We start from the raw sequence: 27,666 nt of genomic DNA on the forward strand, positions 1-27,666 counted from the left end.
TACAGAGCTACTTACAATGTCATCAAATAATAAGAGGAAGGCTGAGAGCAGTTATCTTGACACGTACGTAGCCCTACTGCCACAAATAAATCGCTAGAGGGCGCTCGGAAATGTATTATTGCACAACTAGTGACGAGCCTTTTGATCAGTCGGCATACAGCAGAGAAGTCGTCAAGTAAACTTAAATACAGGAAAAAGATAATTTTACCTGCAAACTTAATACGTGTCATACATCCAACGAACGCGTGCCTTTTTTTTTAAATTTATTTATTTCACAGCTATTTCATTGATTATTATATTTATTTTCGACAGGGTTTTTTTTTTGGTGTTAAAATTACTTTTTCGAAATAGAAAATCAAACATGTGATGTTACTGTAAGAAAATGCTGATGGATGATAGTCGAAGGTTTTATTTTGAAAGTCCTTATCCGGAAGCTGCCATCCTAAATTGAGTAGCTTTCAAGCGGGTAGCGCTGGGATAGGCCATAACAACCACCCAGCAAGGCGTTGTGCTACTATGGTGAAATATCGAACCGAACAGAGAATAAAAACGGTTTTAGTTTAGTTTTTAATCGAGGTAAATGCGGAAAAAATTGCCAGAAAGTCAACGCAAGTGCAAATGCGCCGCATATTGGGGACCAAATGTGGACGCTGACGTCGAGCCGTGCGTAATGAGCAGAGTTGGAAAAAGAAGGTGTTGAGCTGCATTTTTTTTTCTTCTTCTCCTTCTTCTCCTTCTTCTTCTCCTTCTCCTCCTCCTCTCCCTCTGCGAGAGAGACAAGTTGGACCGCTGAAACTACGAGGAGGAATAATGCCCACGGAGCTCTCCACTTTCTGGTAAATATCTTCTTTTTTTTTTAGAAACGCTCGCTTTTCCAACAGTTGCATCGCATCCTGCTCGAAGTCCGCCGCCGACGGGGGGGAAAGTCACAGCGACGCGGCGGAGATAGCTTCACCCTTAGCCTCTTAGGATATGCTACTAATTACAGGGCTGTGGTGAATATGACTCCTCTGGCTGGGATGTCTCGAAATATCTGGGCATTACTCCTCCTTTCCTTTTTTTATTTTTATTATTATTATTTTTTTTTAATCATCTTTTAGAGTAACAATCCTACTTGATTTTTTTATTTATTTTTTATTTTGTGTGTTCCTCCTCTTGCAGGCACTTCTAACCAAGGTTTCCGCTGAGCAGTGATAGCCCACCAGTTGTAGTCTCTCTCCCCCCCACACACACACACACAAAAAGAGCAACAATAGCTCCGTGATAACGACAGGCTAACAAAGCCTTTGCAAATGATTGCTTTGGTAAACACGGTTTAGTTATTTTTTTTTTTATTTTTTTTTATGAAGCTTGATTGACCGAAAAGTTCAGGATAAATGTGGATTTTGTACTTTGCGGGTCGACCTACGTGTTGCTGGTTATTGCTGCTGTGTTGTTGTTAGACTGTGCTATGACAACAATGTGGACTGTCACTGCAATCTGTATGTGTTGATGAGCATTTATTGGTGTTTTGAGTGTCATATAATCATTTCCAGTATTAATTCAGAGGTTTAGTAATTGCTGTATCTATGCAGGTATAATTTCTGCTTTATATATATATATGTATATATATATAAACTGTTTTGTTCACAGTCATTACCAGACAGCTCACAAAAAAAAAAAAAACAGTTTTTGTGTTGCTATCTCGGGGGGGATTTCTCCAACCATCTCCATAATGTGTGTTGCTGTCACCGTCTATTTAAGTGCTGAGGACCCATATGCAGACTGTGATAATCCTGAGGTAATCTCACTGAAATTGTGGGTAGACTCATCAGGCTATTTAACCCCATCTTCCTCTGAAAGGTGAGCTGTGAGTGTCTGTCTGGTCTTATCATTTGGAGGGGGGAAAAAAAAGTGCATTCACTGTGCCTGCCAGCACTTAGGTTTCTCATTTTACCAGGTTAAGTATTTGTGTCAGTGCTCCGGGGCCATATAATGACATATAATTATCGGAGTTACATGCTCTGAAGTTCATGACTGGCATGAAAGCTTGCAAATACTTGCCACAGAGAAGCTGATTGAGCCTGACTTGGACCTGAATGCTGTTTACCCTGACCAGTCGGAAAGAGAGCACAACAAACACTGACATCTCATCTCAAATAAGCACTCACTGTTTCCTCGAGTTGCCACTCGTCGTCTGAAGATCGACCACCAGACTGTGATTGTGGAGTCATGAGTGTGTGCACATTTGTCCTTTCTTTCTTGAAAACATGGTCCTGTGCAGCGTAGCGTTGCAAACAGACCTACAGGATGAGATGTAGTCGTTTTGTTCTTTTCGGTGTCATCATGGTTGTTGTTTTTTTCATTAGCTGTTTGGTCTTTAAAAAGTCAGAAAATTGTGAAAAATGTTTACCAGTGTTTCCCAAAGGTAAAGGTGCAGCCTAAAATGTCTTGTTGTGTCCGGACCAACAGTCCACAACAACAACAAACATCACTCTAAACAATTGTCTGTCTATCAACTATTTCATTAATAGACTCGTTATTGCGGCCAAACGTCTAAAAGAAAACATGTTAAATGCTTACGAAACAATAAGAGTGATATCCGCTGTTTTGTTTGTGTATCCTGACGTCCAGAGCGAAATGTAATCAGCTGACAGCAAAGTCAGTGAAATGTCAAATATGCAGTACCACGTTCATAGTGTTGGTTGACACAGGCTAATCCAGAGGCTGCTCACAGTGAGTCATCGTTGTGAGGACTTTTGTTTCCTCTATCTGTTTCTGTCATTTCAGTGCGTCGTCTGTTTTCCAGCCCGTTCTGATTCCTTTCGTTTCCTGTGCCCCTTCTGGCGGTCTGTAATCAGCCCAATAGCCCGATGCAATGTTATACTAATTTACCTGATTGGCAAAAACAGTGCTGACGCAAGCGGTCCGCTCTGCCTCTCAATTTAGTTTTTCCGGTTATCATTTCAGACAGAAATATGACTTATTTTTAAGAGGGAGCAATTTATTTTGTTTCCAATCCACCAAATTCCAGTCGCAAATCTTGCTGTGGGATGTGCGCAGACGCATCAATATCACGGAGGTCACTCGGTGCTAGAAAGTTCTGGTTTCAGCTCAATTCTGCATCGCTTATTATGACCCTTTGTATCAAATATCCAAAGAGTCCAGCAGTCTGTAATTACAATCTGAAAGCTGTATTTCTATGCAGCTTGGTTAGCAAAGTACATAAAGGCCAACTCTGCCCTGAAGCCATTTAACAGGTTTTATGATAGTTTTAGTTTTATCTCCGAGGCCAGCATCTTCTTTTTTCGTTAGTCAGAAAAGTATACTCTGTGACGGGACGTCATACCACACCAGCGGTGGACTAAATAAAATCCCTCATGTAGAAAACATGAAATTGAAGATGTGCGTATGAGAGAGCGTTGAAGCATAACGGGCTCTGTGGAGGCTGCTTCGTAATTGTAAACAGGAAGGTGTTTGGGGGAAGTGTTTCAGTGTTTCTGCTGCTGTTTCTGCCTTTTCATCCACCGGCTCACTCAGCTTAACAAAGATGCCGATCCAAACTTGGGGAGGGGGGAATGTAATTCATAGAATTCACAGTCAGACCAACAGAGGTCACATCACATAATGTGTTTATTTCAGCAGAGCAGTGTGCATCTCTCAGATTGATAAATTGTTATAAATGCCAGAAAGAGAAGACATTTTCGTTTCTCAATCATCTGCTCCATTGTCCAAGTAATTGTTAGCATAAATTATGATTGTTGAAGTCTCATCGAGCCTGTCTAGCTTCATTAACACTTTGACTTCAAATATTTGTTGTGTGGGTTCCAGTAGATGAGCTTTGTTTTACGGGGACAAGCTGTAAAAGGCTGAAATAATAGGGAATGTGCTGCTGAAAGTTTGGGGAAAGGAGGCCCGTGTATATACCTCTTCCATTTTCTCTAGCCATGATGAGGAAATCCACATAAATGATTGATAAAGGGCCCCGACTGTCATTTGAATAATAGATTGGTCCTGTTCTTTTGCCAACTATTTCTGTGTGGTGCTGTTCAGCGGGAGAGTCTGGGCTTCTGTCTTCTAAACCAAGGCGAGTGGATGATTTTGAGATAAAATAAAACGAACCAGATGACTGAGGCAAAGTGAAGCGGTTTGAAAGGACGCATATGTCTGTGTGTGGATGTGTGTGTGTGCGTGGAGGGGTAGGTGGGGGCAGGGAGTGTCTCCTGTCACCTCTCATTAGGGACGCATTGTCCAGCTCGGCCCGGCGTCTGCCTTCCCCGTCTGTGGCACTGCCCTCGTCGAGTCCGAGCGCCGCAGAACTGCACACCATTTCACTTCAAACTGCAGAAAACCGCCTCGATGTTTATCGTCGGGGAGATAACGGTGGAGATGATGCTTTATTGAACGTTGTGAGTCAGGTCTCAAGGAGATAGCTGTCCTAAATTATGCTTTTAGAATTCTGCACTGCAGCTAAAGTTAAATTTGGTTCACTCATTTGAATGAGTTAAAGTTGCCTCGCTGGGAAGTCGGCGTATTGTTCAAGAGATGTGTCGGTTGCTTTGCTTTTATTCTTCCTCTGCTGTGCTCCTTTGAGGACCCCCACACCTCCACCTCCACCACTGCCGCCTTTTGTAAACAAGACAGCATATATCTCAAGGGCTTCCTCCTCCCTCCTACATATTCAAATTCAATTTCTAATTTTGTCCAAATGAATTCCCTGTGAAGACGGGGCTTATTTAAAGCAGTCTAATGAAATAAAGATCAACCAACATTTTTATTGGAGTTCTCCATTGTGACTGCCTGGTGACTATTTGTGTGTGGAGTAAGAGGCTGTGGTTTTGCATTGAACCCTTGGGAGGCTGTGGAGAGCTGCTCTACAGGGGCAGACACAATGATTTATTAGTATGGTAGGCAGGAAAAACGAGCAGGCTGAGATAAAACAGATTTCCCATCACACTCCAGTTCTTAGTCTGGTTTTGCATAGAAAAGATATTAGATGTGTATATATCCGTATGACTGCTCTTATATAGAGTTATTCTACAAAGATCCACAATGCAAATCACATCTCTAAACCTCTTAATAATGTTTATAAGGAGCCGTATTAAGCTGGCCCTCTGTTTTGGAAAATAATCCATGTAATTGTGATTTTCAGTCTACTTGCTTGTAGAAATGGTGTCGGATATAGTGGAGTTGCAGTTATTAGCCTGATTAGTTGACAGTGTGCTTAGTTAATGAGGTGCCCTGTTTTTCTTTTAGATCATAGCTTGTGAAAGTACAAAGAGAGAGCAGGAAAACGAGCGCCTTGGCTGCTTCCATTGCTGACGAGAATGTGTTATGGTAATGACTGTATGGCACCACCGGAAGCTGCTCTGCTCTCTCTGAATTTTCAACACAATGTCTGTGCTTCAATCATGTATTGGTCGCCCAACCATGAAAAATAATAAGCACTTGAATGGTCAAATGTTATGTCTTGTAGAATTTTTTTCTCCAGTGAAGTGTGATATGCATAAAAGCCTCTCAAGGTTTATGCAATTTTATGTCAAAATATTAAGATAGATTCTGACAGGTCTTTTTACTGCAGACATTTGACTCGGTAGGAAAAGCACAGGGGCTACTAATAACATTCACAATAACTCTCATCTATCCGTAATGTTCAGCCATGATTCATTTTAATAAATTTACCGGAGTTCAAAAATATCTTGTGTCAAAAAAATCGATTGAGAAATTGTTCATTCATTTAAAATAATCTGAATGTCTGTTCGTGGTTCATCCAATCAATTGAATACCTGACTGATTAAGATATTCCATATATCACATAGATGCAAAAATTATTAAGATAATATGAAAATCCAATATTTCCATAGAGCTCTTCTGAAAATTGCAGCAACCTGCCGAATAGTTCTGCTCAGCAAATGTAGACGGTAGATTTAAAGATGTCTGATTGAATCAGGCTGTATTCGCGTTCTTTTCTACTATCTGCGTTTTACACTTTTCAAACAACAACTTGCAACCGAGCAACCTGCACGCTGAAAATGGCAAGTATTGATGAAGATTTGGATGCAATAAGGCGGACTGCTTGGCTATTTTCAGTCCTTTTGTGTGTGGATTTAGCCATTTCATTCAAGGGGTCGCCTCCCCATGTCCTATCAAATTAAGTTCCTCCAACAATATTTTGCAAAAGCACTGTCCCATCTCTCTGAAAATAAGTGCTACCTCAGACAATAGTCCCTCTGGCCGAATAATACTGTATTCGTGCAACCAGACCTTGTCCAGCGCTGGCAGAGTCTGCTTGTGTTTGATTACCTCCACGATTACCTAATACAGCCACAAATATTAAGGAAAGCCCATCACTATTTAAACTGTATGGCAAAATTGCCAAGTGCAGACAGATTTATGTTGTCTCTTGTTATATATTGTCATGTTATATATTGCCTGGGTTACTTACTGGACTGAGGTTGCATTCAAACATTTCCCATAAACACTGCTGCTAAGCACTGCTCAGAGTTCATTGTTTTCCCTGAACAACTACGAGATATTGCAGCAATGATGCTGTGCTCAGTTTGACTGCACTGACAGCTCGCTTGAGACACTTCAGTATTAAATAAATGAGTGTATATTATCTCCTTGCCTCTGATATGATTGATATGGTTAACCAATTGTCACTCGAAGTGCAGTATAACCGCACCGTGCTTATATTAACAGAACTGGAACCACATCTAAATTATTCATTAGACTAGAAATGGTTAAACTACTGAAATGGGCAAACGTTGAGCGGGTTGTGCGGAGTCGTACGTCACTCTGAGAATCACCCTACATCTGCATTAGATTTGTAGTTCACTGCCAGTCAGTTTCCTGAGGGGAGGAAAAGGAAGTCTCTGTTAACCGAAGTCACCGTTGAAGATTATAGATAGACGGCTGAGCAGTCTCCAGATGAAGACACTCTTAAAAAAGAAAAAGTAAACTCAAACAATTTTCAGCATTTCAGGCCTGTAAAATAGCTAAGACAGCTATGATTCATAATTGTACTGAAATCGATATGGCTGGAGCAGTGTTATAGATAGCAATAGATCTCCCTCTGTTCAGCGTCCTCAACCTCTGGCTGTTCATTATCTTTTATCGGGTCCAAACAGTCCGCAGCCGTCACGTTGTAATCCCTGTGACATGTTAGTTAGCAACATTTAAAACACAGTCACTCTTTGGCTTAAATGTCTCTCTGCCTGTCTTCTTTCATCTGTCTTCTTCCAGGCATGGCAGCCTGGGCCTGGGGCTCTGAGGAGGCTTCAGAGGACCCGCGCCGGACCCACGACTGAGAGGAATACGTGGTCTGAGCAGAATGACTCAGCAAGAGGGGGGACCCCCAAATAGCAAGTGAAGAGAAGTGAGGATGGGTGCCAATGGATCCAGCTATCCACACTCATGCTCCCCACGCTTCGGGGGAAACGCACAGGCACAGCAGACTTTTATAGGTACGTTATAACTTCGTGTGTTATGATCCGCTCTAATACATGATTTAGTATTTTCTGTTGGCATATTATGAAAATCTGTTCCATGAACTATTGGTCAAATACACAATTGCTCCATTTGCTGTGTGTCAAAACTATAGTCGTGAACCTAATTCACTCTCCACCCCTGTTACAAACACATAATGGGAGTCTAGCATGGCCAAACTCACACTTCAGATTAGATTAACCTGCTTCCATGGAAACTCGTGGTGAAAGAGGTGAATATTTTTGTGCATGAGAGCTCTTGAACTGGACTCATACAACTGGCACAAATGCATAAAAAAAAACAAAAAAACAATGCATGTGCTCTCTCCGCCATATGGACTTCATGAAGTATTATTGAAGGCAGATATGCAAAGAAACCTGTGTCCATAATGTGTTGTTAACCAAAGTTCCATGAAGTATTTTTTTAATCAGCGTTTAATTATATTTCGTAGACAGAGTGGTAGCTAATCAGATGTCATGATGACCAGCTATAGGCAGCCTGATGGACTGCCACGTTTTTCTACCGAGTGGTGTGACACTTAATTGTAATGTGTTTTTTTTAATTTTTTATTCCAATTTCAGCAATGTTGATGTTATTTTTTGAGAACGTATCTTCTCTCTGTCAGCGTGTAGAAAAAAATTGTCTGACATACGGTATAGGTTATATTCATTTGTGTGTGTTTGTTGCTTGTATAGGTATTTAGGAAGCATTTTGGATTGGTTGTTAGAAAGAGCGAGAGAGAGTCTGGATTATGGCCCTTAAATCTTTCCCTGCAGTCCTCGGTGCCAGACAGTTTGGAGAACTGCTTCAGAGATTAATTTAAATAAGTCTTTCCGTAACAAAAAATGTTTATTTCGGTTTTGAAATGACTTGGGTCTGAGGTTTTTGTGGACTTCTACTTCAAAGTGAAAGTTTTTGAAAGGAGCCAAATTATCTCAGTAGCCCCTGAGACCTCTTGCGTTCGCTTTGAGCCCTGTAGCTGCTCGGTTGAGCTGGCCTGGGCCACAGTTTCTCAGTGTTAGAATGATTACTATTTGGGTCACAGTGATGGATGCTGAGAGAAGGGCATGCAGAGAGGATCTCCTTGGCAGAGCTTCCTCTGACATTCGAATCCAGTCTCAAGCCAAAGATAACTGCTATTTACTGCAATTGATTGGGCCCAAATATGTGAATGGACCCAGGTTCATAAAGGAGTACAAAGTAGGACAGAATTATAATTGGTTGTTACTGTGATGGGCCACGGTTTGGTCTGAAGCAAAACAAAATAAAGGGATTCTGTGTGTATTTTTCTGTCGTTGAACCAGATCCAGATGCTTTGGTAGCTGGGTCAGGGGAGAGTGTGCTCGGCCGGACGGGGCCAGGCACACCACGGGGGGGCCAGAGACAGACTGTGTTTCTAGCAGTCTGGCCTGCAACAGTAAACTGGTGTTGGGGTTAGGAGATTTCATGTCTCACTGGAAAAGCATTTTTTAAATGGAATATATTAGCATGCAAGGGTTGGAAAAATCAAACATGTGTTGGAGTGAAAAGAAGTGAATACAACCCTTGAAGCAAATAAGCATTAAAGTGAAATTTCGCAATGTTTTATGCAGTTTTGCTTTTTATTTCAAGAACTTGAAAAATAGAAAGCAAAACAAAAAAAGATAGAATAATTGTGGCATCTACAAAAGTGAAGGAAAACGACTTTGTCTCCTGGAAAAGTCTCAGGATTTCATTAGGCCCTAATTGGCTTGTTAGCTTGTTGCTGACGGCAAAGGAGAGCGAGAATTATCATTGGGAATTCCAGTTTAATAAACTCACTCTCATCAGACCTACACAACGCTTAACAATCATGGGCTCTTCTAAGCAGCTGATAAGAGGATCTGAAAATGAAGCTAACTGTCAGCCAAAGCAGGAGAAGGCTATAAAAAGATATCAAAGCGCTTCCAGCTTACAATTTCCACTGTCCAGAATGTCATTAAGATATGGCAGTTAAAGGGAATTGTGAAAGTCACAACGAGACCTCGAAGACCCAAGAAAACTTCCAGACTAAGCTACACGTCTGCTGGGCAGAACGGCAAAGAAAACCGCCTGTATTACTGCAAAAGGATGGCGGGAAGGACCGGCGGGCGCATTGATACACAAACATGGCCTACATGGAAGTGTCATTGTAATGGAAACCTGCGGCGTCATCACAGACGTCAACAAAAAACAAGACAATGATCCAAAGCAGATTCCAAAAATCGACCACGAAGCAGAAGCTCTTTGTGCGGCCAACGTCACTTAAAATCTGTCGGTAGATCTTAAGCCGTTGTGTGTGCAAGGCAGCCTTCAAACATCTCGGAAATCTGCAAGAGAAGCAGACAGTTCATAAATCAAGATGAGTGTTTATAAGCTGTGCTCTCTGCTGATAGGATGCCCTGAACTTTTGCACGTACAACAAAATGTAACGGTGCAGTACTATTTGATTAAAGTGTAATTTTGTCTAATTTACTACTTTTCACTTCAAAACACAGCAACATAGTCATTTGTTCAAGGTTGCCCAGAATTTTGCACGCAGCTTTTTAATAATGTTAATAGGTTAATTACTTCATGTGTTTTTATTCCAGGGACCTCATCCTACTCTCAGCAGGGATATGGCTGGGAGTCGAAGCTATATAGCCTGGAGCACGGCCACGAGCGGCCTGCAGACAGGAAGAAGAAGAGCCTTGGTCTGGCGACCCTCAAACGGAGGTTCATCAAAAGGAGGAAATCGAGCCGCTCAGCAGATCATGCACGGCAGATGCGGGAGCTTTTATCGGGGTGGGACGTCCGCGACACGAACGCCCTGGTGGAGGAGTACGAGGGAACGGCAGCCCTTAAGGAGCTGAGCTTCCAGGCCAGCTTGGCACGTGCAGAGGCTCCCAGCTTGCAGCGAGATCTGGCTGCCCTCTACCAGCACAAGTACTGTACTGATGTGGACCTCATCTTTCAAGGCACCTGTTTTCCGGCTCACCGTGCCATCCTGGCCGCTCGCTGCCCCTTTTTCAAGACCTTGCTGTCCTCGTCGCCTGGTTATGGGGCAGAGGTTCTCATGGACATTGAGACAGCAGGCATTGATGTGCCCATGTTCTCTGCCCTACTTCACTACCTGTACACCGGGGAGTTTGGGGTGGGCGGAGCCGAGGATTCCAGGCTACAGAACGTGGATGTACTGGTGCAGCTAAGTGAGGAGTTTGGGACGCCGAACTCTCTGGAGGCAGATATGAAGGGCTTGTTTGACTACATGTGCTACTACGACGCTCTACTCAGCTTCTCCTCGGACTCCGAGATGATAGAGAGCTGCAATGAGAGAGGGGCTGTGGCCACAGCACCAATAGTCGGCACAGGTGGCAGCGGGGGCCCGGGGACCCCAGACGAGGACCTGAGGGCCCACAAGCCTATCCTCTCTGCCCGTTCTCCTTTCTTTAGGAACCTTTTGCAGAGGCGCATTCGCACGGGAGAGGAAATGACAGAGCGCACATTACAGACACCCACCCGCATAGTGTTGGATGAGTCCATAATCCCACGCAAATACGTGCAGGTTATTCTCCACTGCATGTACACGGATGTGGTCGAGCTCGGGCTGGTGCTGCGTGGCAGCCCCTCCGCAGGCAGCCTTGGCGAGGTGCAAGCCCTGGTGTCAGGGGGCCGCGGGGCCAGCACACGCACCGAGGAGGCCATGGAGCTGTACCATATCGCACTGTTCTTGGAGTTCAGCATGCTGGCTCAAGGTAAGTCGTTACCCAACACAAAGCAACAATACAAAAGAGGGCACAAACATAAATGTTGTTCTTTAATATGGTGTGATTACAGTCACGTTGTAAACACTTTATGTTGTTTGTAAGTAATATGGCTTTAAATCTATAACAAGACACATCAGATTTAAACCTTTGATATGAGTAAATATAACACAATCAGTGATTCCTAACGTGTTGATAAGTTTGTGTTATTGACCCACTGTAGTTTTTAAGCGTAGTCTGCCGAACATGTTTAGTTTCATTCCTCAATAATTCCTTCCTTCCTGTCTACTGACTACATGACTCTCAGTGCTGCAAAGGTCTCTTCGACAAAGTGCTAAAAACCCTCAGCACCAGCTGTGATAATGTTAAATAGCCTTGATCGTGAATTTCAAAGTCAATTTGCCTGTCCGGTGTGTCATAATTATGGAATCTGTTTCTATAGACTCAAAAATATTAGCTGGATTTGACCATAATTGGCATGAATTTCTTGGCTTGTCTCGGCTGCTATAATCTCTCCCTCCGTGCATTAATATAATTTGTCTCTCACTCTGTGTCTTGATATTCTCTCTTTTAATGTGGCAGATCAGATTAGAGTTCACCAGATTCACTGACTGTGATGGGCGTTCGAACCGCGGCTGGCAGTGACAGTTGATATCGGCTGGAGGGTTTGTCTGTGTCTCCGTGGGGAGACAGCTTACTGTCTGATACACGCCGAGCATCTGAGCCTCTGTCAGCGCTTCATCGTCGGTCTACGTTTACTCAGATTAGACTGTCTCAGAGTCTCGCCACTGTTTCAGATTTGCTCCAGTAACATGGTGAAAGCCATGCTCTGACATGAGCCAGTCACTTTGTCACCTGCACCTCCTCCAAGGTGGCGTGTCTGAGCACGGCGCGCTTTCCAAAACACCTAACAAAGCTCCCCTTTAATTAGGATCATCTTTGCAACATAAAATACTTCAAGCAGTCTAATTCGGATGAACAGATGCATTCAGTCAGACGCTGTATGACTCGACACAATTTTTCAAATTATAGTGCGTGTTACGATATCCTGTAACCATCTTGTCGTTCATAGAGCCATGATCATGGGAATTAGTTTGTCAAATATTGAAATGGTGATATGGGATGCATTAAACGATATATTATTTTCCAAATCAAAACACTTAAATGACACTAATATTCAGCACATTCGAAATGCACTCAATGGGCCTCATTCACTAACAATGTGTGTCATGAATCATGCCGTGATTTTGCGCGCGCACTCACTTTGTGCACGTATTAGTGAACGAGGCCCGATGAGACTTTGCCGTGACTCAAACGCTTCGCTGCAGTTGTTCCACAATAAGAGCCCTTCACGTGTCACCTTGCTTTTATCAGATTCCCTTCGACTGCGAGGCTTAGTCAGAGGTGTTTTTTGCTCCAGTGTATGTCATGTTAGCACACTTATTCATAAAGCTGAATTCACCACGAACATATAGATTCATCAGTATGCAGATAATGCGGCTCTCCGCGAAGGATTCTCTTATGTGCAAATTAATGCTGCAGCACTGATCCTAATTTAATACATGACGCAGCCTTAATGGGGTAAAAATGTGTGACTCTTCGAGCTTGAAAACAACAACAAAACATCCCGTTCAGAGAGGAAGGTATAAGGACATATTTTTTGTACTAGGCTCCCTCTATAATAATAATAAGCATGGTTGTAGAAAATCTATTAAAAGCACGGGCTCAGTTCTGTACGGCTGCTGAATTGACCGTATTGAGTGAAGGGTTGAGAATCAAACACCCTTCGCACTGATCTGAACAGCATTGTACACTAACACCACACACACAGCTGGTTGGACACAACCTCCCTCTCGCTTAGCGTGTCACTCTCAGGGTCACTCTTAAGCCAGCAAGCAGGCAAATGGTGTCGTCCCCACGCACCATCACCTCCTCTTCCCTCCCACCCCGCCCTTCTCAACAAGCTCTTTCTCCCGGGTATTTTTATCCCCTCTGCTCCCTCTGTGCTGCACAGCTCTAATCAGTTCCCATGAAACGGTTATGTGGAATGTGGTGGGATGTTTGAGGTTGACCTGGTATCATTTTATCCTGCGCTGTAACTTCCTGTTACTACCCTCCTTAATGCTTTTTTTTGTTTTCCTGAATGCTAAATCTCGCAAACTTCTGGCGTCTGTGGGTTAATTATCCAACCTATTAATTTGTCTGAGTCCATCCCACCGCTTCAGACCTCAGTAGCTGCCACGTCTCTTCATGAGGCAGCAGGGAGGCTTGTCGGGTTTTTTTTATGGAGAGACCCTCTCATCTGTCACACTGTCTTTCCCTTTGCGTGCTCCTCGACTCGCTTCCCCCCGGTTATATAAAGTTTTGGCCCGTCGAGGTTCTGGCAGAGCTCTCTGTCATTCCTACCTTATTAATTCTTGAGATGTGCCTCCCATTACGACTACATCTCACTCAAATGGTTACCAGTATTAAAAGCCTTATTAATTTTTCAAGCGGGCCGCAGAGATGTTAGCCGGTCGGTGTGGTTTCAGCGTGTGCAGTGTAGTACCTCCTCTCCCTCCGTGCTTGCTAACCGACCCGTGCTTACAATGGCATGTCTTGTGTTATGTTTTGTGTGTGTTGAATGAAGTCTTAGTCCTTGAGTGAACATCAGACAAACGGTTTACATACACATGCTTGTTTTTTAAAGGCCATTGAGTGCAGTGGATGTTTAAAGTGGCTTTGGAGACTGCGTTCTCCATAAACACAGAGCTCTAAATAATAACAGCAAGACAAAATGCATACATCCTCCAAAGTTAGTGGAGTCGAGAGCAGGCTGTTGCTTCTCCGGCTGTTGGGTTGATATTCTTGTCGGTTGTCTCAGCTCCAGTGAATGTGGTGTACCACCCAGGAAGAGAAGGGGGGCTGGTTAGTATTAGATATAATGCTGATTTCAATCTCCACCTTATGATAAAAGTGCTGCGTCTTAAAAGACTGCCTGTCGCTGTGAATTTTAATGTGCGAACACAGAGCAGAGCTGTTTCCTTTCCTGTTTGCCACCGGCCCCACATGGGGGACTGCCAGCTTTTGTGCATGTATGCCCGTGTGTCTCCTTTCAGGAGAGGGCAAAGATGCAAAGGTGACAGACTAAAGTGAGCTCAAGCACTTTCTAGAAGACCGACAGCACAGGGACCAGTGGTTGACAAGCAGACACAGCTGTTTGGAAGACATTCCCTCTTCCAATCTGTTTATAGCGGATAAAAAAGGCGAAGAGCCGGGATCCACATTTCAACTTCATCCGTCTTCTTAATGATGCAGGATTTCCACCCTCATTTGAAAACACTGAGGGCGTTTGTTCCTTTAACTTGCTATTACATCTAAAGACGCCCAAAGCGGGGAAGTGCATCGTAAATGTTAATGCATGCGCATTTATGTGTATGTGGATCATTACATATAAGTGTGTATGTTCTCATCTAAAAAATGTGTGCATATGAAGCCTCAGATTCATATACATCACTGGGGTCATTGCACTCGAGTCTGAGGTCCAATTTCCCTAAGTGGTGGTTTGAGACAAGAAACGCAACTTATATTTTCTAGTTAAGATACGATTTTCCCAGAGGAGCAATGCTACTGGCCCGAGCATGAGCTGATGGACAGGACAGCCTGCAATGAGGAAGTTGGCAAGCTTGTGTTTCAGTTCAGGGCATCTCAGACTCGACGTCAGTCAGTCTGTCTTTATCGCCATGGATGTCCAGTTTATACTAAAAGTTCACGATCGGAGAAGGACTCTGAATAAGAGCCACTGAAGCTCTGGCTTTGTGGGAAATGGCGATGAGAGCCTGACCAAACCAATCGTATGTTAATCTGAGTGGATGTTGGGGTTGGAGGGGGTGGAGGGGCGGGGGGGCATTTCTGCCTAAATGGATCTCTCTTAGATTAAGTGTGAGTTTGAGTGCCAGTGTAGGCTGAGTTTTCAAAGCGTAGTTCTTTTTTTTTTAAATGGCTAGAGCAGCAGGTACATAATTCCCAATGGACTTTTAATGCATTTTTGATTTATGCACACAAGTGTGTACACATTTGCAAAGTGTGTGTGCTCAATGCACCGGCAGCACATTTCCTCAGGCTGCTGTGTTTACTTATCATGGTTAAGAAAAGGCAGCTTGAGACTGAAACACATCAAGGTATCAAAGGCATTTCTGTGGGTTGGTGTGTTGCAGAGTAAAGCCACTGCCTGCTGTTCTGGTATGTGCTCTGATTTAGGAAACGCAGCATGGAAGATGTGGGGGCTACTACAGGGAGACTCCCTGGGTCAGTGAATACAAGTCAAAACTACTGATGGTTTGGCAGTGGCTTCAGAATTACCTACTGTATTCTAAAAATATTGTTATATCATTTTCACTTGTGGTTATTCTTTTAAATTTTTGTTTTATGTTTATTTCATTTTATATTTCTGGCATAAACCACAGTGCTTCTTTTTGGAATATGATACACTTGTGCCAGTTGAGTGACCTAATTTAATATCAAGATGTAAACAGCTCCTCCATCTCGTTGACTCTCCAGGCTGCGAGGACATTGTTGTGGAAAGCTTGTCTCTGGACTCTCTCGTGCCCATTCTGAAGTGGAGCTCCCAGCCGTATGGCTCCAAGTGGGTCCACAGGCAGGCCATGCACTTCCTCTGCGAGGAGTTCAGTCAGGTTGTCACCTCAGATGTTCTCTACGAGCTTAGCAAAGAGCACCTTCTCAGCGCAATTCAGTCTGACTACCTTCAGGTAAGGAAACGCGACCTGTCAATCTCCTGCCGTCCTCTGTGACACCCCACGATATTGGAGAATATATTTGCTTGTTTCCAAGTTCCTGTAATGGGGGCCTGACTTGTTCACAGGGATTGCTTGTTGAAAATACAGTATATAAACACACACAAATGCACAAATTCACTCTCACACACTGTACACATGTTCAACATGTACACATGCACACGCCGAGTCTCCAGAGTTTTCAGAGTTGAGAAACACAATGCTTTCAAACCCAGAACCTAATCAAAGCTGAGCTGTCATCTGCACTGCCAAGCGACGCGGGCATTAGACCAGATGGTTGAGGTGATGTGTTGTAAATCCAACTACACAAACAAAGCAAGCAGGCCCGAGCTTTGCTGGGACACTGCCCGAACATATTGTGTTTTCACCGTATCCTCATTTAACAGCTTCCCTGTTCTGTTCTCGACAATAGCTAACCTTGTCCTAATATTATTTCTGTGTCTTTCTCTCGCCCTGTCCTATATCTCTGTCTTGCTCTTTTTCTGTACCGTGGTCTCATTCACAGGCAAGTGAGCAGGACATTCTCAAGTATGTTGTTAAGTGGGGCGAGCAGCAGCTTATTAAGAGGATGGCAGACAGGGGTAAGATAATACACTCTATAATTATCCTCTGAGCAGCCCCCCTAATTGCTTTGAGGAAATTGCCCACTTACCAAAGCCTCCAAAATACACTTAAAAGCAAAATGGGAGCTGAACATTGCCCAAGAAATGAAATTAACAGGAAGTGTCTCTATCTGATTAATCATGTCATATTGTGCTCTGACTTATTAGTAAGCAATGGTGTTCTGTAGGGTTCCTTGTCAAGGTTATTAGTCATTTTATTGTAAGGGCGAACAACCTGCTTCAGAAATATGAACCACACAGCACGCTATGCGATATTCATCTATAATTTGTTCAACTGAACCTGTCCAAATAATGTGAAAAACAGCCAGCAGCTTGACTCAAAAGCATTAACAGCATAATTACAGTTAGATAAATAGTCACGGTCATATGCATCATATTAAAAAGCTGCCAATGGCTGTTTCTGTCCTTGTTTACCCAGAGCCCAACCTGTTGAGCGGCACAGCCCACAGCGTAAACAAGAGGGGAGTGAAAAGGAGAGACTTGGATGTGGAGGAGCTAAAGGAGATCCTGTCTCCCCTCCTTCCCTTCATCCGGACCGAGCACATCTTACCTCCCAACAGTGACGTGCTGGCTGACGCGGTCAGTACTTCCTGTCTACCTTTGCTCTGCTGCGTTGCGAGTGTGTATCTGACTCGGTGTGACCTCCATAGGCCGAGCATTGATCCACATTCCTCTCACTCTTCACAGCTTAAAAGGGGTTTGATAAGCACCCCTCCTTCAGACATGCTGCCCACAGCTGAGGGGGGGAAAGCCAATGCCTGGTTACGGCAGAAGAACACAGGCATCTATGTGCGTCCTCGCCTCTTCTCTCCTTATGTGGAGGAGGCCAAGGTAAGGCTCATACGCTTATGATTGATGGTGCTTACAGACAGTGCAGGAAGCAGTGGAATATTTGTGTCCCACATAGGAATCACCAAAGAGAGTCAAGGTTCTGTGAAGAGGGCCGGCTACCCATCAAACGCTTGGGGAAAATTTGTGGACCTGTTTATAGCCCAGACGTGCTCAAGCTATCCATACCCATGTGTTGTTATGCATACTCCCCATTTAGTATTCAATAGTGGTCGCCACCATTTTGACAGAAATTCATTTTATGTCCATTTGCAAACTTTCCTCATAACTTATGCCTTCTGACGGTCATGAATATTTATGAACATATCCATAGACCAGAGAGTCATTATTAGATGAAGTGTCAATCAAGTGGAACTAATTTGCAAAATGTTCTCCATGTCCTTGAGTTGCCCATTGGATTTTTTTCTTTTCTTTTTTTTTTCTTTACATGTCCTCAGTCTGTGTTTGATGAAATGATGGTGGAGCAGACCGACCTGGTGCGTTTGCGACTCGTGCGCATGTCCAACGTCCCGGACACACTTTACATGGTTAACAACGCCGTGCCGCAGTGCTGTCACATGATCAACCACCAGCAAATGGTGGGCAACTCCACCGCAGCTCCATCGGTTGTGGCCAACGAGATTCCAGGTAGGAGAATTGTTGAGGAAGCCACACGCTTTAATGTGCTAAAATGGCATTGAGTAACCATCAGGAAATAGACAAACTCCTCCATAAACCTGAGGCTGTTTTAAAAGTCAATTAATGTACGTGTTTGGATTCTTTGCTCTTTTCAGTGCCTCAGCTGTCGGTGGTGAAGGAGATGATCCGGAGGCTGCATGAGCTGAGACACACAGAGCAGGTCCAGAGAGCTTATGGCCTCAACTGTGGCGAGGGAGCCACCGTCAGCTACGAGCTGCAGCTGCGGGTGCTGAGGGAGTTCGGTCTGGCCGACGGAGCCACCGAGCTGCTGCAGGTTAGCAGAAAAAAGATTGCTTGTCCACAGAGGTTAGAGGTGGACGAGATGGCGGCAATGCAGAAGACGCGGACCTTTACAACCCAAGACGAATCAATCATAAGAAAAATAGGAATGGGCTTGCTTTATCAGCACCTCGGTGATTATAGATCTCTTTAGCTCCTCCTTTTTTTTCTCTCTCTTTTCAGAACCCATACAAGTTCTTCCCAGATGAACGGTTCGGAGATGAGAGTCCAATTCTGGCTCTGCGCCAGGTGGGTCGTTGTCGGGTAAACAGCAGCCCGGCCATGGATAGCATGTTCACAGAGCTGGAAGGAGTAGCAGGCTTCCACCCTCCCCTACCTCCCCCGCCTCCCCCCTACCACCCACCTGCCACACCCAGTCATGCCCAGCTCAAGGGTGCCTGGCGACCCCGCGTGCCCATGCCGACCCCCACCCGTTCCTTCTCCTACCCCTGCAATCGCACCCTGATCCAGCGCCACGCAGGCACCAAGCACGGCAGCTCCGACTACTCCTCTGTGCCCAGGCCCCAGCCCCCGGACTGCACCAACCCACAGGCTATGGGCCGAGCTTTGCTTTCAGACCAGCAAGCGGTGAGTGAGTGAGTGAGTGAGTGAGTGAGTGAGTGAGTGAGTGAGTGAGTGAGTGAGTGAGTGAGTGAGTGAGTGAGTGAGTGAGTGAGTGAGTGAGTGAGTGTTATTCAAATGTTACTTCTTGGCTTACCACTGCGGTCATGGATATCCTGACTGGCAAGTAATGTTACACGTTTGTATCCGTTTTCCAATGCAGATGAACATGGAGCCTGTTATGAGGGAGTTCATGCCTGACATTGCACTGGGTGTGTCAGTCATGTCCCTGAGGGAGCAGCACATGGCAGAGATGGACAGGGAAGGCCCTCACAGCCCCATGGGCCCCTCAGGCCACCATCTGCCCCATGGGCCCTGCCCCTCTGCCCGCCTCAGCCACGGCCACGGTCCTGGACATGGCCACTCCTGCAAGAGACACGCTCCTGAACCCAAACTGGAGGCTCAAGCCGAGTTCCCTGACCTGTATGACTTCTCCTGTCGACCTGCCACCCCGACCTCTTCTCACCCTCTGCCCTCCTTTGCAGGACCAGACCTCTACAGCCACAGCTGCACCCCTTCCAGCTCCTATCCTCCCCCTTACGTTTCTGACTGTCAGTCCCAGGGTCACATGCAGGGACGGACTGCCCCAGACCCATTACGACTGGATGTCCTCACTATAACCTCTCAGAGGCACGATGGAGTCCTTGCCAGCCCCTCTGGGGCGCATTCTAGGATGGGACATATCCCCAAGGGGCGATCAAATGAGACAGACCTGACTCATGGCTTAGGCCATTTACGCTCCCCCAGTGGCAATATGGACAGCTATGAGGAGAGGCACATAGGACCTAGAGACACACCAGAAGACATGGTTGTAGCTGGAGAATCATCAGGCGCCGTGTCTCTCCAGCAGCATCACAGAAACAGTGTCAGCGAGGAGATTGCCAGAGACCGCAGGTCACCCAACAAGCCTGACTACCCTTACAAGAAATCTGCACTTTAACCCCAGTTCAGGACCAGGGGTTGAGTTAAGAAAAGGGAAAAAGTGATGAGTTTCTGTCCGTCATAATGGATGGCAAAGCACTAAATGTGTGCCTGCGTGTATGTGTGTGTGTGTTTGATAGGGGCAGGGAAAAGGGGTGGTCGATGGTTGCTATTTATAGTCTGTCCTTTTGTCCTACCTCTATCACACTGTGCTATCCATCACACAGTCAGAGTATGGAAAGAGTCGAATCTGTAGGTTAGCTCTCGATGCATGTCTGCCTAGTCCTGCTGGTTTGGAGGATTACTGGGGCCCTTCTGGGATTGACTGGTCTGGAGAGTTTGATTGTTAAGAAAGAGGTTATGCTGCGAGGAGGTCACGACACTCGATGAATCTCAGCTATGAACTGATGGTTGAAAAAAGAGTGTATTGGTTGGCTCTGTTGTCTCTTGCATAGAATGGGAGGATCACAGGATAAAAATCTTAAGTTTACACAAGTGAACAATGGCACACAGTCTGGCACAGAGTATTGTGATGAAATCATATGTAAATATGTCTGGCTTTATTCTTTTTCCTCCTATGACTTGTATTTCATATCTTCCTTTAGCAACCCACCTGACTAGTTTCCACCTCCTCATCCCTGGTTCTGCACTGCTGATGGGTAATGGGCCACAGCTCGGTCACACAAAGCAGGAATTGGATCCGACAGGAAGTAGGTCATCAGGGCTCCTCATTCTCCAGCAACCGTGTCTGATGATTTTGTCAGGCGTTAACTATCGCAGCCTCTCTGTCGAGTTCAGAGGCAGAAGCCTGGGGTTTTCAGATGGAGGGGTGGGCGGTGGAGGCGGGGGGACACCTGGGCAGGAGGATCATGGGGCGGGATCATTACTGAGTATACGGTGGAAAAATATAGGGGTGCCATGGCAACTGACGTACAGCGATCAAATATAGCGCTACGGATTTGTTGGTTTTGCAGCTGGAGCAGGTGTGTGTGCGTGTGTCTGTGTGCAAGGATGACTTTGATACACACAGGTGTTTAGACAATCTCAGTACTGTACACTCCCCTCTTCGGTCAGGTCTGTTTGTACATATCAGAGTCTGAGGTGATTAACTGGTGGATGGCACAGATTGCAGTGGTCAGTGTGTTGGAGTTCCCCCTTGTTCTGTTTAGCATCAAGTATTCAAATCGTAAGCCTTAACTAGTGCTTGGAATATTCAGTTATAGTTAGCCTTTATTGAGTTAGGTATGATGTCATTATATTGCAACCCTTCTTGATTGCTTATTTGACTGTTCTCTTCACTACAGACACATACACTGCAGTTTTTCCTGTGTGGTAGAGGTGCACTTCACTAGAACCATGTATATACATCAGGCCTCCATGTCACCACCTCTGTTAAATATACTGTTAAAGAGTCAGCTGTAGCTCCCACAACCCTGCAAGTGCACACATAAAAGCCTGTTTCAGCCGACAGCTGGCGTACAACCTCACATACGAGTTTCATTGCACTGTAGGAGCCATCTGTTTATCAGCCGAAGGGAAAAGGAACAAATGAATCCCGAACAAAAAGGAATCTTATATTGAAGAAAAGTTGGCGATTGCTGGCTCATATCTCCAATGGAAATTGTATATAATTAATTGAGTTCCACATGTTCTGATGAATTTTTTTAATGGTTTCTATCACATTTTAGTGGTCGTTGAAGGTCTGTGTTTTTACTGTAGTGGACAACACTGTGTACTCGTCTTCGTCATGAAAACTCACTAAGAATGTGTGGTGTAAAACTTAAAAGATTGTGTCTCAGAATCCATTTTGTTATTCAATGTAATGCATTTAGGGCAGTTTGTTCAATATAGTAGGTGGTGTGGATTACCATGTTTGTAGAGATGTCCCCCCCTGCCCCACTTTTGTTATTTTCCCTCCCCTCACTTTAAAAGTAACCGGAATATGTAGAGGATCTGAAGATATTCGTTCTCTGCTCAGCGGTGATGGAGTTGCCAAGCAGAAAAATAATTTTTCCATCTCAGTTGCTTCATGGGGAAAAAATGCAAAACTCCGGATTCCTCCCCATGTTCATGTTGGGTAGTTGTTTTATTTTCCAGGACAATGTTCCATTGAATAAAAAGTCCTTGTTTTGCTCTTTGCTGTAGAGAAGTCAGTGCCTTCCCAAGCCTGCGGCTGGGCTTTTATTGGAGAAGTGACTTTGATGTCTATGCAAGCTCTTTTCTACCAGCTTACCAGCCTGCATCAAATAGTTCTTTGAATTCTCATGTAGCTTGTTTTGTGTACATAGTGTTATTTAGCACCTTTTGAAATTGAACCATCTGAAATGTGTGATTTCTTGTGTTGAATTGTAACAGGTACATTGTACTTGTATGGTATCATAGAAACCATGTTTGTAGATTGATATTAAGTTGCATTTAGTTTCACTGAATCTATTTTTCTACTGTCACCTCAAAAGGTGCATAACAGTGGTCAACTTGGGCATCCTCAAAATAAACTGGTTTGATATTATGGAATTAATTTACTCTCAGCCGAGTTGTTTGTCCACGTGTTTATTTGGAACATCAATCCACATTCACATCACAAGTAATATTTTTTCTTATCACTTCCACAGTCAAGTTTTGTGTTTTTTTTCTTGGCATTAAACCTCTTGACAATGTAAACACAATGACTTTAAGGTCAGCCAAGATGACTGAGGAGAAATGTTAACAAGAAGTTACGTGGTCACATTGTGGTCATTTGAAACCTTATAAGCCAAACAACTTGAAAACATCCAGTGCTGAAACTCTGTTTTCTTTATAAAAAAAAAAAAAAAAAAATCTATTAGTGTGCAACATCTATGAATATCTGAAACTTTAATCACAAGCTTCAAAATTAAGGCATCATCTTAACATAAACAACAACAAAAAAGACATGAAACCGTAAACTCACCTCAAAAGAACAATAACTACAAATGTGTACGTACTCTTTTCACATGTTCAAGCTTTGGGATCACACTGATTGCAGCAAAAAAACAGACTTTATTAAATTTTCCAAGTGACTCGATCATTCACAGCACCCGAACCGGCGTGTGATGGCAGCAGCGTGGACTCGCTACTGATATCCTGCATTGGTTCTGCGTCTTTTTCTGGCCCGCAGCTCCTCAAATAACTCGTGTACTGCTTCAACTGTGACTGTCTGATATAAACATGGAAAGAAATGTGTTAGGGGTGAGATTTGGAGGAAGTGAGAGAGAGAGAGAAAAAAAACAAGGACAGACAAATGTCCTCCAGATATAACTCATGCAGACAAGCATTCCTCACCTTTCCTTCGGAACAACACTGCTCTAAAAATGCACTGATCGAAGTTGTCAGCTCGTTGAAACCTGAGGGAGGAACAGATGATTAATTAGTCCACATTAAAGTCTCAATCCATCGCCACTCCCTCGAGGTTCACTTTACATGATTGCATCCTTGCAGGAAAATTGACCGGTGCCCTCCCCACGCTCACCGTAAATGACCTCGAGCTGCTGTACGCGGTCCATGGAGCTCGTCAGCGCCATCAGTGGGTGCTGCCCAAACGGCTCCTCGATGCCTTTCTTCTCGTAGGCCAGGACGGTGTCGGACTGATCCATCAAAAACTGCACGTCGGCAGCCACATAGGCCCTCTGTGCACCAGTGCAACATACAGGGGGGAGAGAAGGGGGTGGGGAGAGGGGGAGGGACAAACACGCATTAAAAACATGCACTTCAGAGGTAAACGCCGGCATGAGTGTCGTCTGGTCTCTTTGTAATCTTACAGTGAGCATTCGTAGCCTACCTTGCAACTTGTGCAGGTGCAGAGCTCGGAGCGCCAACCGTAAGGCCAGAACACCGCTCCCTCCCTCTGCCTCTCCAGCCGCTGCGCCTGCAGCTCCTGCAGCTCCTGCAGCTCCTTCAGCTTGCACTCCACAGTTTTGCTTGTGGCCTTCGCGGGGCTGCCCGTCATTTTCTCATGGGTTCGTTTGCAAGGGAAAGTCCTGCTCTCTGCTTCCTGCGATACAAAGAATAAAAGAAAGACGGGTTTTACTGGCAGGAGAAACACGGCACACAACACCTGGGCTTTGTAAAACATCTCCACATGCGGCAGCGCAGACTGATCCCCAGTAAGCCTCAAGGCGACTGACACGATGAGATGGCCGGGTGATGAAAATCACCAGTTTACAGTAAGCTGCCCTGTGAAGCCTGGCCAATGCCGTGTACAGAGCAGGAGAAGCAGTGCCTCACGGGTCATTTCTCCTCTAATTACCCAGAGGAGGGGGAAAGCAGGATAGCAGGAACTGGCCTGTCCTCTGCCTGTCATCTGCTCACCACCCTCCAGCTCCACCTAGTGGCACACTGGCATAGAAAAACAAAAAAACAAAACAGCAACGACTGCACTCCAATACTTCCCAGTACCCCTCCGTTACGCAGTGTGCAACTGTGGAGGGCAAAACACACAAACGGATAAATGGGTCCTTCATCAATCAGGAAACATCCATCGCCATGGATACAGATGCACACCACGCACAAAACCAAATACTGTAAAAGCTGTAAAATGGTTCAGTTTCAAAAAGCAAACCAAAACATATTCTGTTCTTTTTATCTGCAAATACAAAGCCTCCCACAAACATTAAATGTCACGTGTTGCTTGTGCACATACAGCACTTTCTGGAAGGCTTCGGTGCTGTGGTAGCAGTGGGGGGGGGGGGCAGTTACTTAACTAAAAACTCTGCAGTTTTACATCATTTTGGACTATCATCATCATCATCATTATCACCATATTCATTTAAAAATGCACTGTCTGCCAAAACTATTAATCATCAAAGAATTTTCTCACCTCCTGCTTGATGTGCTCATCACTGGTGGACGGCTCCTCATCCCTGCTCCCACCGAGCTCTTCTTCCTGAACTTCGACCTCCGACTCTTCCTCCTCCTCCTCCGAACGGCCGACGACAGGCGCCACTGAAGAGGGAAGACACATTCATCACCCTCTGAATTTTACTGCGACCTGTTTTGTTGTTGTTGTTGTTGTTGTTGCTGCGAGCTACCTGCAAATCGAGCGGCGTACGTCCACAAGAAAGGAGCCTTGTTCATGCAGGCCTCGCACACCATCTCCTGCAGCTCCTCGGGCTCGTCCGTGGTGCAGCCCAAGTGCTGTTTGAGACCCACAAAATGAGCGCATGATGAGCAGAAGACGCCACGGAAGGAGATCACATGTGTATCCGAGCGACGCTTACCCTGCTATGAAACCAGTCCTCGCAGATGACGCACTGAATCATCTCGTCGTTGTCCTGTTAAAAATGATTTGGGGTGTTACGCAGTGATCAAGTAACACGAGAACTCAGGGATTAAAACCAAAAGGAGCACCTGGTGGCCGTCCGTCTCTGGGTACGGCCGGTCACACGTGCAGTAGCAGCCGTTGAAGTTGTGGTTGTAGTCATTTCTGGCGTTTTCCTCCTCCTTGTCCTGTGAATAGGAGAGATGTCATTAGAGCAACAGCCCCAAAATGGACGGCACACAGAGAGCCAAGCCAGAGATTAGGAGGACTCACGGGATTTAGTTGGCACTGGAAGTCACCATACTTTCCATTTCCACAATCGCAGCGGAAGTTCCTACCAGGAAAGAGCAGAAGGATTGACAAATTAAGCGAACGACTTGGATGACAGAGTAAACTGGGGAGGTAGGGGGGGGCTAAAAGTGCTATATTTTATTTTACCTTTTGGTGTACAGCTCAAAGACGTCGTGCCCATCGTGACATTTGTTGGCACAGGCCAGGCAGACCCCGGCGGGCTGCTCAGCACTGGGAGTGCAGGTGTGGCAGGAGAACACCGCCTGTCTCTTCACATAACCCTGCATCGGTGAACACAGGAAGGCGTGAGCGCACAGCAGCGGTGTGCAAACCATGTGTGACAGGCACCGGTGTGACGGAGCACTGCAGACTTTAAGCTTCCCCTGGCAGCAGAGCAAACGTGAAACACTTGCAGACACACCGAAAATGCACACAAGCCACGTCGCAAAAAAAGCCACGAGGAGAAACGTGAATTCAAATGCAAGAGAAACTCTCAGGTAAAACGTGCACAGTCCTGACAATTAATTGCACGACGCTACGATGTTAAACAGCGACAACAGGCGCATGAAGGCGAGGGCAGCAGGAAGTCATTCCTACCCGGGAATAAGAGCAGTTTTCCGGGTCACTTCCAGCCAGCACGCACAAAGCCTCCAGGAGCTCCTCCTCGCTGGCGAGCATGTCGTCCACATTGGACTCCTCTTTGTTTGCAGCCATTCTGCGAATCGGCGGGGCACGAACACACAATCACCCACCGGGGGACGGAGCAGCGGCGCTCAACACTGTTGACAAATGACTATTTCCGGGCGGGAGTCCGGGCTGAGACCACGTGGAGGAAGTGACGCAAAAAGGTACTATAACTCATCGTCGTCGTCATCATAAATAGATTTTTTTTTTTTTTTTTTTTTTTTTTAATTAAAACCCCTTATTTTGGTACCATCATAGATAATTGATTCATTATTTGATTTATAGATCAGTTGTGAACTATTAATAAGAAACAACTTGCAAAAAAACAAAACAAAACATGTTTTTTTTTGCCGACTGGTTCATATGATACTGTTGTTGTTTACTTTCAAGTTTGAATTATCGGTCTTTATAACATACAACAACATTGTTACCAAATACGAGAAAATCATCAGCCGAAGACATTTTCACAACCTGGCAACCAATAATTTGTTATCATTTAGACAATTTAGATCATGATTAATTAACATAAATTACACTCTCGGAACAATTTAAGTTTTAAATGGAATGAAAAATTTTTTAAATATTTTTTTATTTGGGTTCTTTTCTTGTTTTACAGTTTACCTGTTGCACAAACATTATTTGGCCAAGATCACAAATCTCTGATTAGCTTTCAATCATTTTTTTTTTTTCCGGCAATGATTTTAAGTTTCAGCAAGCAGCGTTATCAGACATATTATTGAAACTGTAAAATTGTTGAATCTATAAAATACACTGATTGTGTTAAATTAGCATTAAGCATCTTATGATTTGTCTGACGGGTGTATTAACCAATAGACATATGTTTATGGTATTAACCACATCGTTAGCAGTGATAACATTGGCTTCACAATAGAACACCATAGAAATCAGTTGTGTAGTATTGTGAATATTCATTCGTGTTTTGTTTTTTTTTTGAGGAAGGAGAGGGGATTATCCATCCTAAAAAAAACACCCACCAGAAACATCACTGAAAAGACTAAAATTTAGAAATTAAGAAGAAAAAAAAACTAGAATAAATATATAATAAATAGAATAAAACTAGAGTTCAGGTTTTAAGTCTTACCTGTCCTGGTTCTGGGTAGAAAGGCGAAGGATTAAATCTGTGGTCTGTCCTCTCTTCAGCCACTTGAGAAACTTCTGTGCTGTTGTGTATTTTTTGAGATATTTATGCTTCCTCTTGTTCTTTCTCCTTTTTTAAAAAAAAATAAAAATTTGTACGACAACAACAACAACAACTGCAAAGGTTAATTCAATTCTAAATGTAGCCTACAAAAAAAAAATTCCCTCACTCATGAACGCAGGGCAAATATGATGTCATAAACACCAAATAGGCTCAAAATAAAACTAATATATAACTAAAGTTAGTTCATTCAAACGTGCACGTGTGAATATTCAGCCACTTTAAA

The 27,666-nt window shown here is 44.4% G+C and overlaps 2 protein-coding genes across 2 annotated transcripts; one reads left to right on the top strand and one right to left on the bottom strand.

Moving 5' to 3' along the window:
* The first annotated feature begins 464 nt into the window (after positions 1-464).
* Positions 465-22,843, top strand: btbd7 (BTB (POZ) domain containing 7). Its single transcript, XM_069714872.1, has 11 exons — positions 465-836; positions 7,225-7,445; positions 10,056-11,198; positions 15,747-15,955; positions 16,506-16,581; positions 17,042-17,202; positions 17,311-17,454; positions 17,910-18,099; positions 18,246-18,424; positions 18,613-19,017; positions 19,214-22,843. The coding sequence occupies exons 2-11, from the start codon at positions 7,364-7,366 to the stop codon at positions 19,988-19,990; spliced, it is 3,366 nt and encodes a 1,121-aa protein (XP_069570973.1). The 5' UTR covers positions 465-836; positions 7,225-7,363; the 3' UTR covers positions 19,991-22,843.
* On the bottom strand, positions 22,775-26,342 carry LOC138630491 (putative E3 ubiquitin-protein ligase UBR7). The gene is made up of 11 exons (XM_069714873.1): positions 26,135-26,342; positions 25,685-25,818; positions 25,520-25,580; positions 25,336-25,434; positions 25,206-25,259; positions 25,017-25,122; positions 24,806-24,930; positions 23,768-23,980; positions 23,459-23,615; positions 23,272-23,333; positions 22,775-23,146 (listed from the first exon to the last, which is right to left on the bottom strand). The coding sequence occupies exons 1-11, from the start codon at positions 26,249-26,251 to the stop codon at positions 23,063-23,065; spliced, it is 1,212 nt and encodes a 403-aa protein (XP_069570974.1). The 5' UTR covers positions 26,252-26,342; the 3' UTR covers positions 22,775-23,062.
* Positions 26,343-27,666: the final 1,324 nt, after the last annotated feature.

This window comes from Brachyistius frenatus, unplaced genomic scaffold, assembly GCF_029030835.1.
Source record: "Brachyistius frenatus isolate BFR_SWC_R1_liver_20210118 unplaced genomic scaffold, ASM2903083v1 Contig_136, whole genome shotgun sequence".
Classification (NCBI taxonomy): domain Eukaryota; kingdom Metazoa; phylum Chordata; class Actinopteri; family Embiotocidae; genus Brachyistius; species Brachyistius frenatus.

Excerpts from the sequence above, each read along its gene's own strand:
- LOC138630491 (XM_069714873.1), bottom strand. The coding sequence starts at position 26,251 with ATGGCTGCAAACAAAGAGGAGTCCAATGTGGACGACATGCTCGCCAGC. Across the intron at positions 25,581-25,684 it reads TTTGAGCTGTACACCAAAAG|GAACTTCCGCTGCGATTGTG; the intron begins GTAAAATAAAAT and ends CTTTCCTGGTAG. Across the intron at positions 23,981-24,805 it reads ATGAGCACATCAAGCAGGAG|GAAGCAGAGAGCAGGACTTT; the intron begins GTGAGAAAATTC and ends TTTGTATCGCAG.
- btbd7 (XM_069714872.1), top strand. The coding sequence starts at position 7,364 with ATGGGTGCCAATGGATCCAGCTATCCACACTCATGCTCCCCACGCTTC. Across the intron at positions 15,956-16,505 it reads TTCAGTCTGACTACCTTCAG|GCAAGTGAGCAGGACATTCT; the intron begins GTAAGGAAACGC and ends TCTCATTCACAG. Across the intron at positions 16,582-17,041 it reads TAAGAGGATGGCAGACAGGG|AGCCCAACCTGTTGAGCGGC; the intron begins GTAAGATAATAC and ends TTGTTTACCCAG.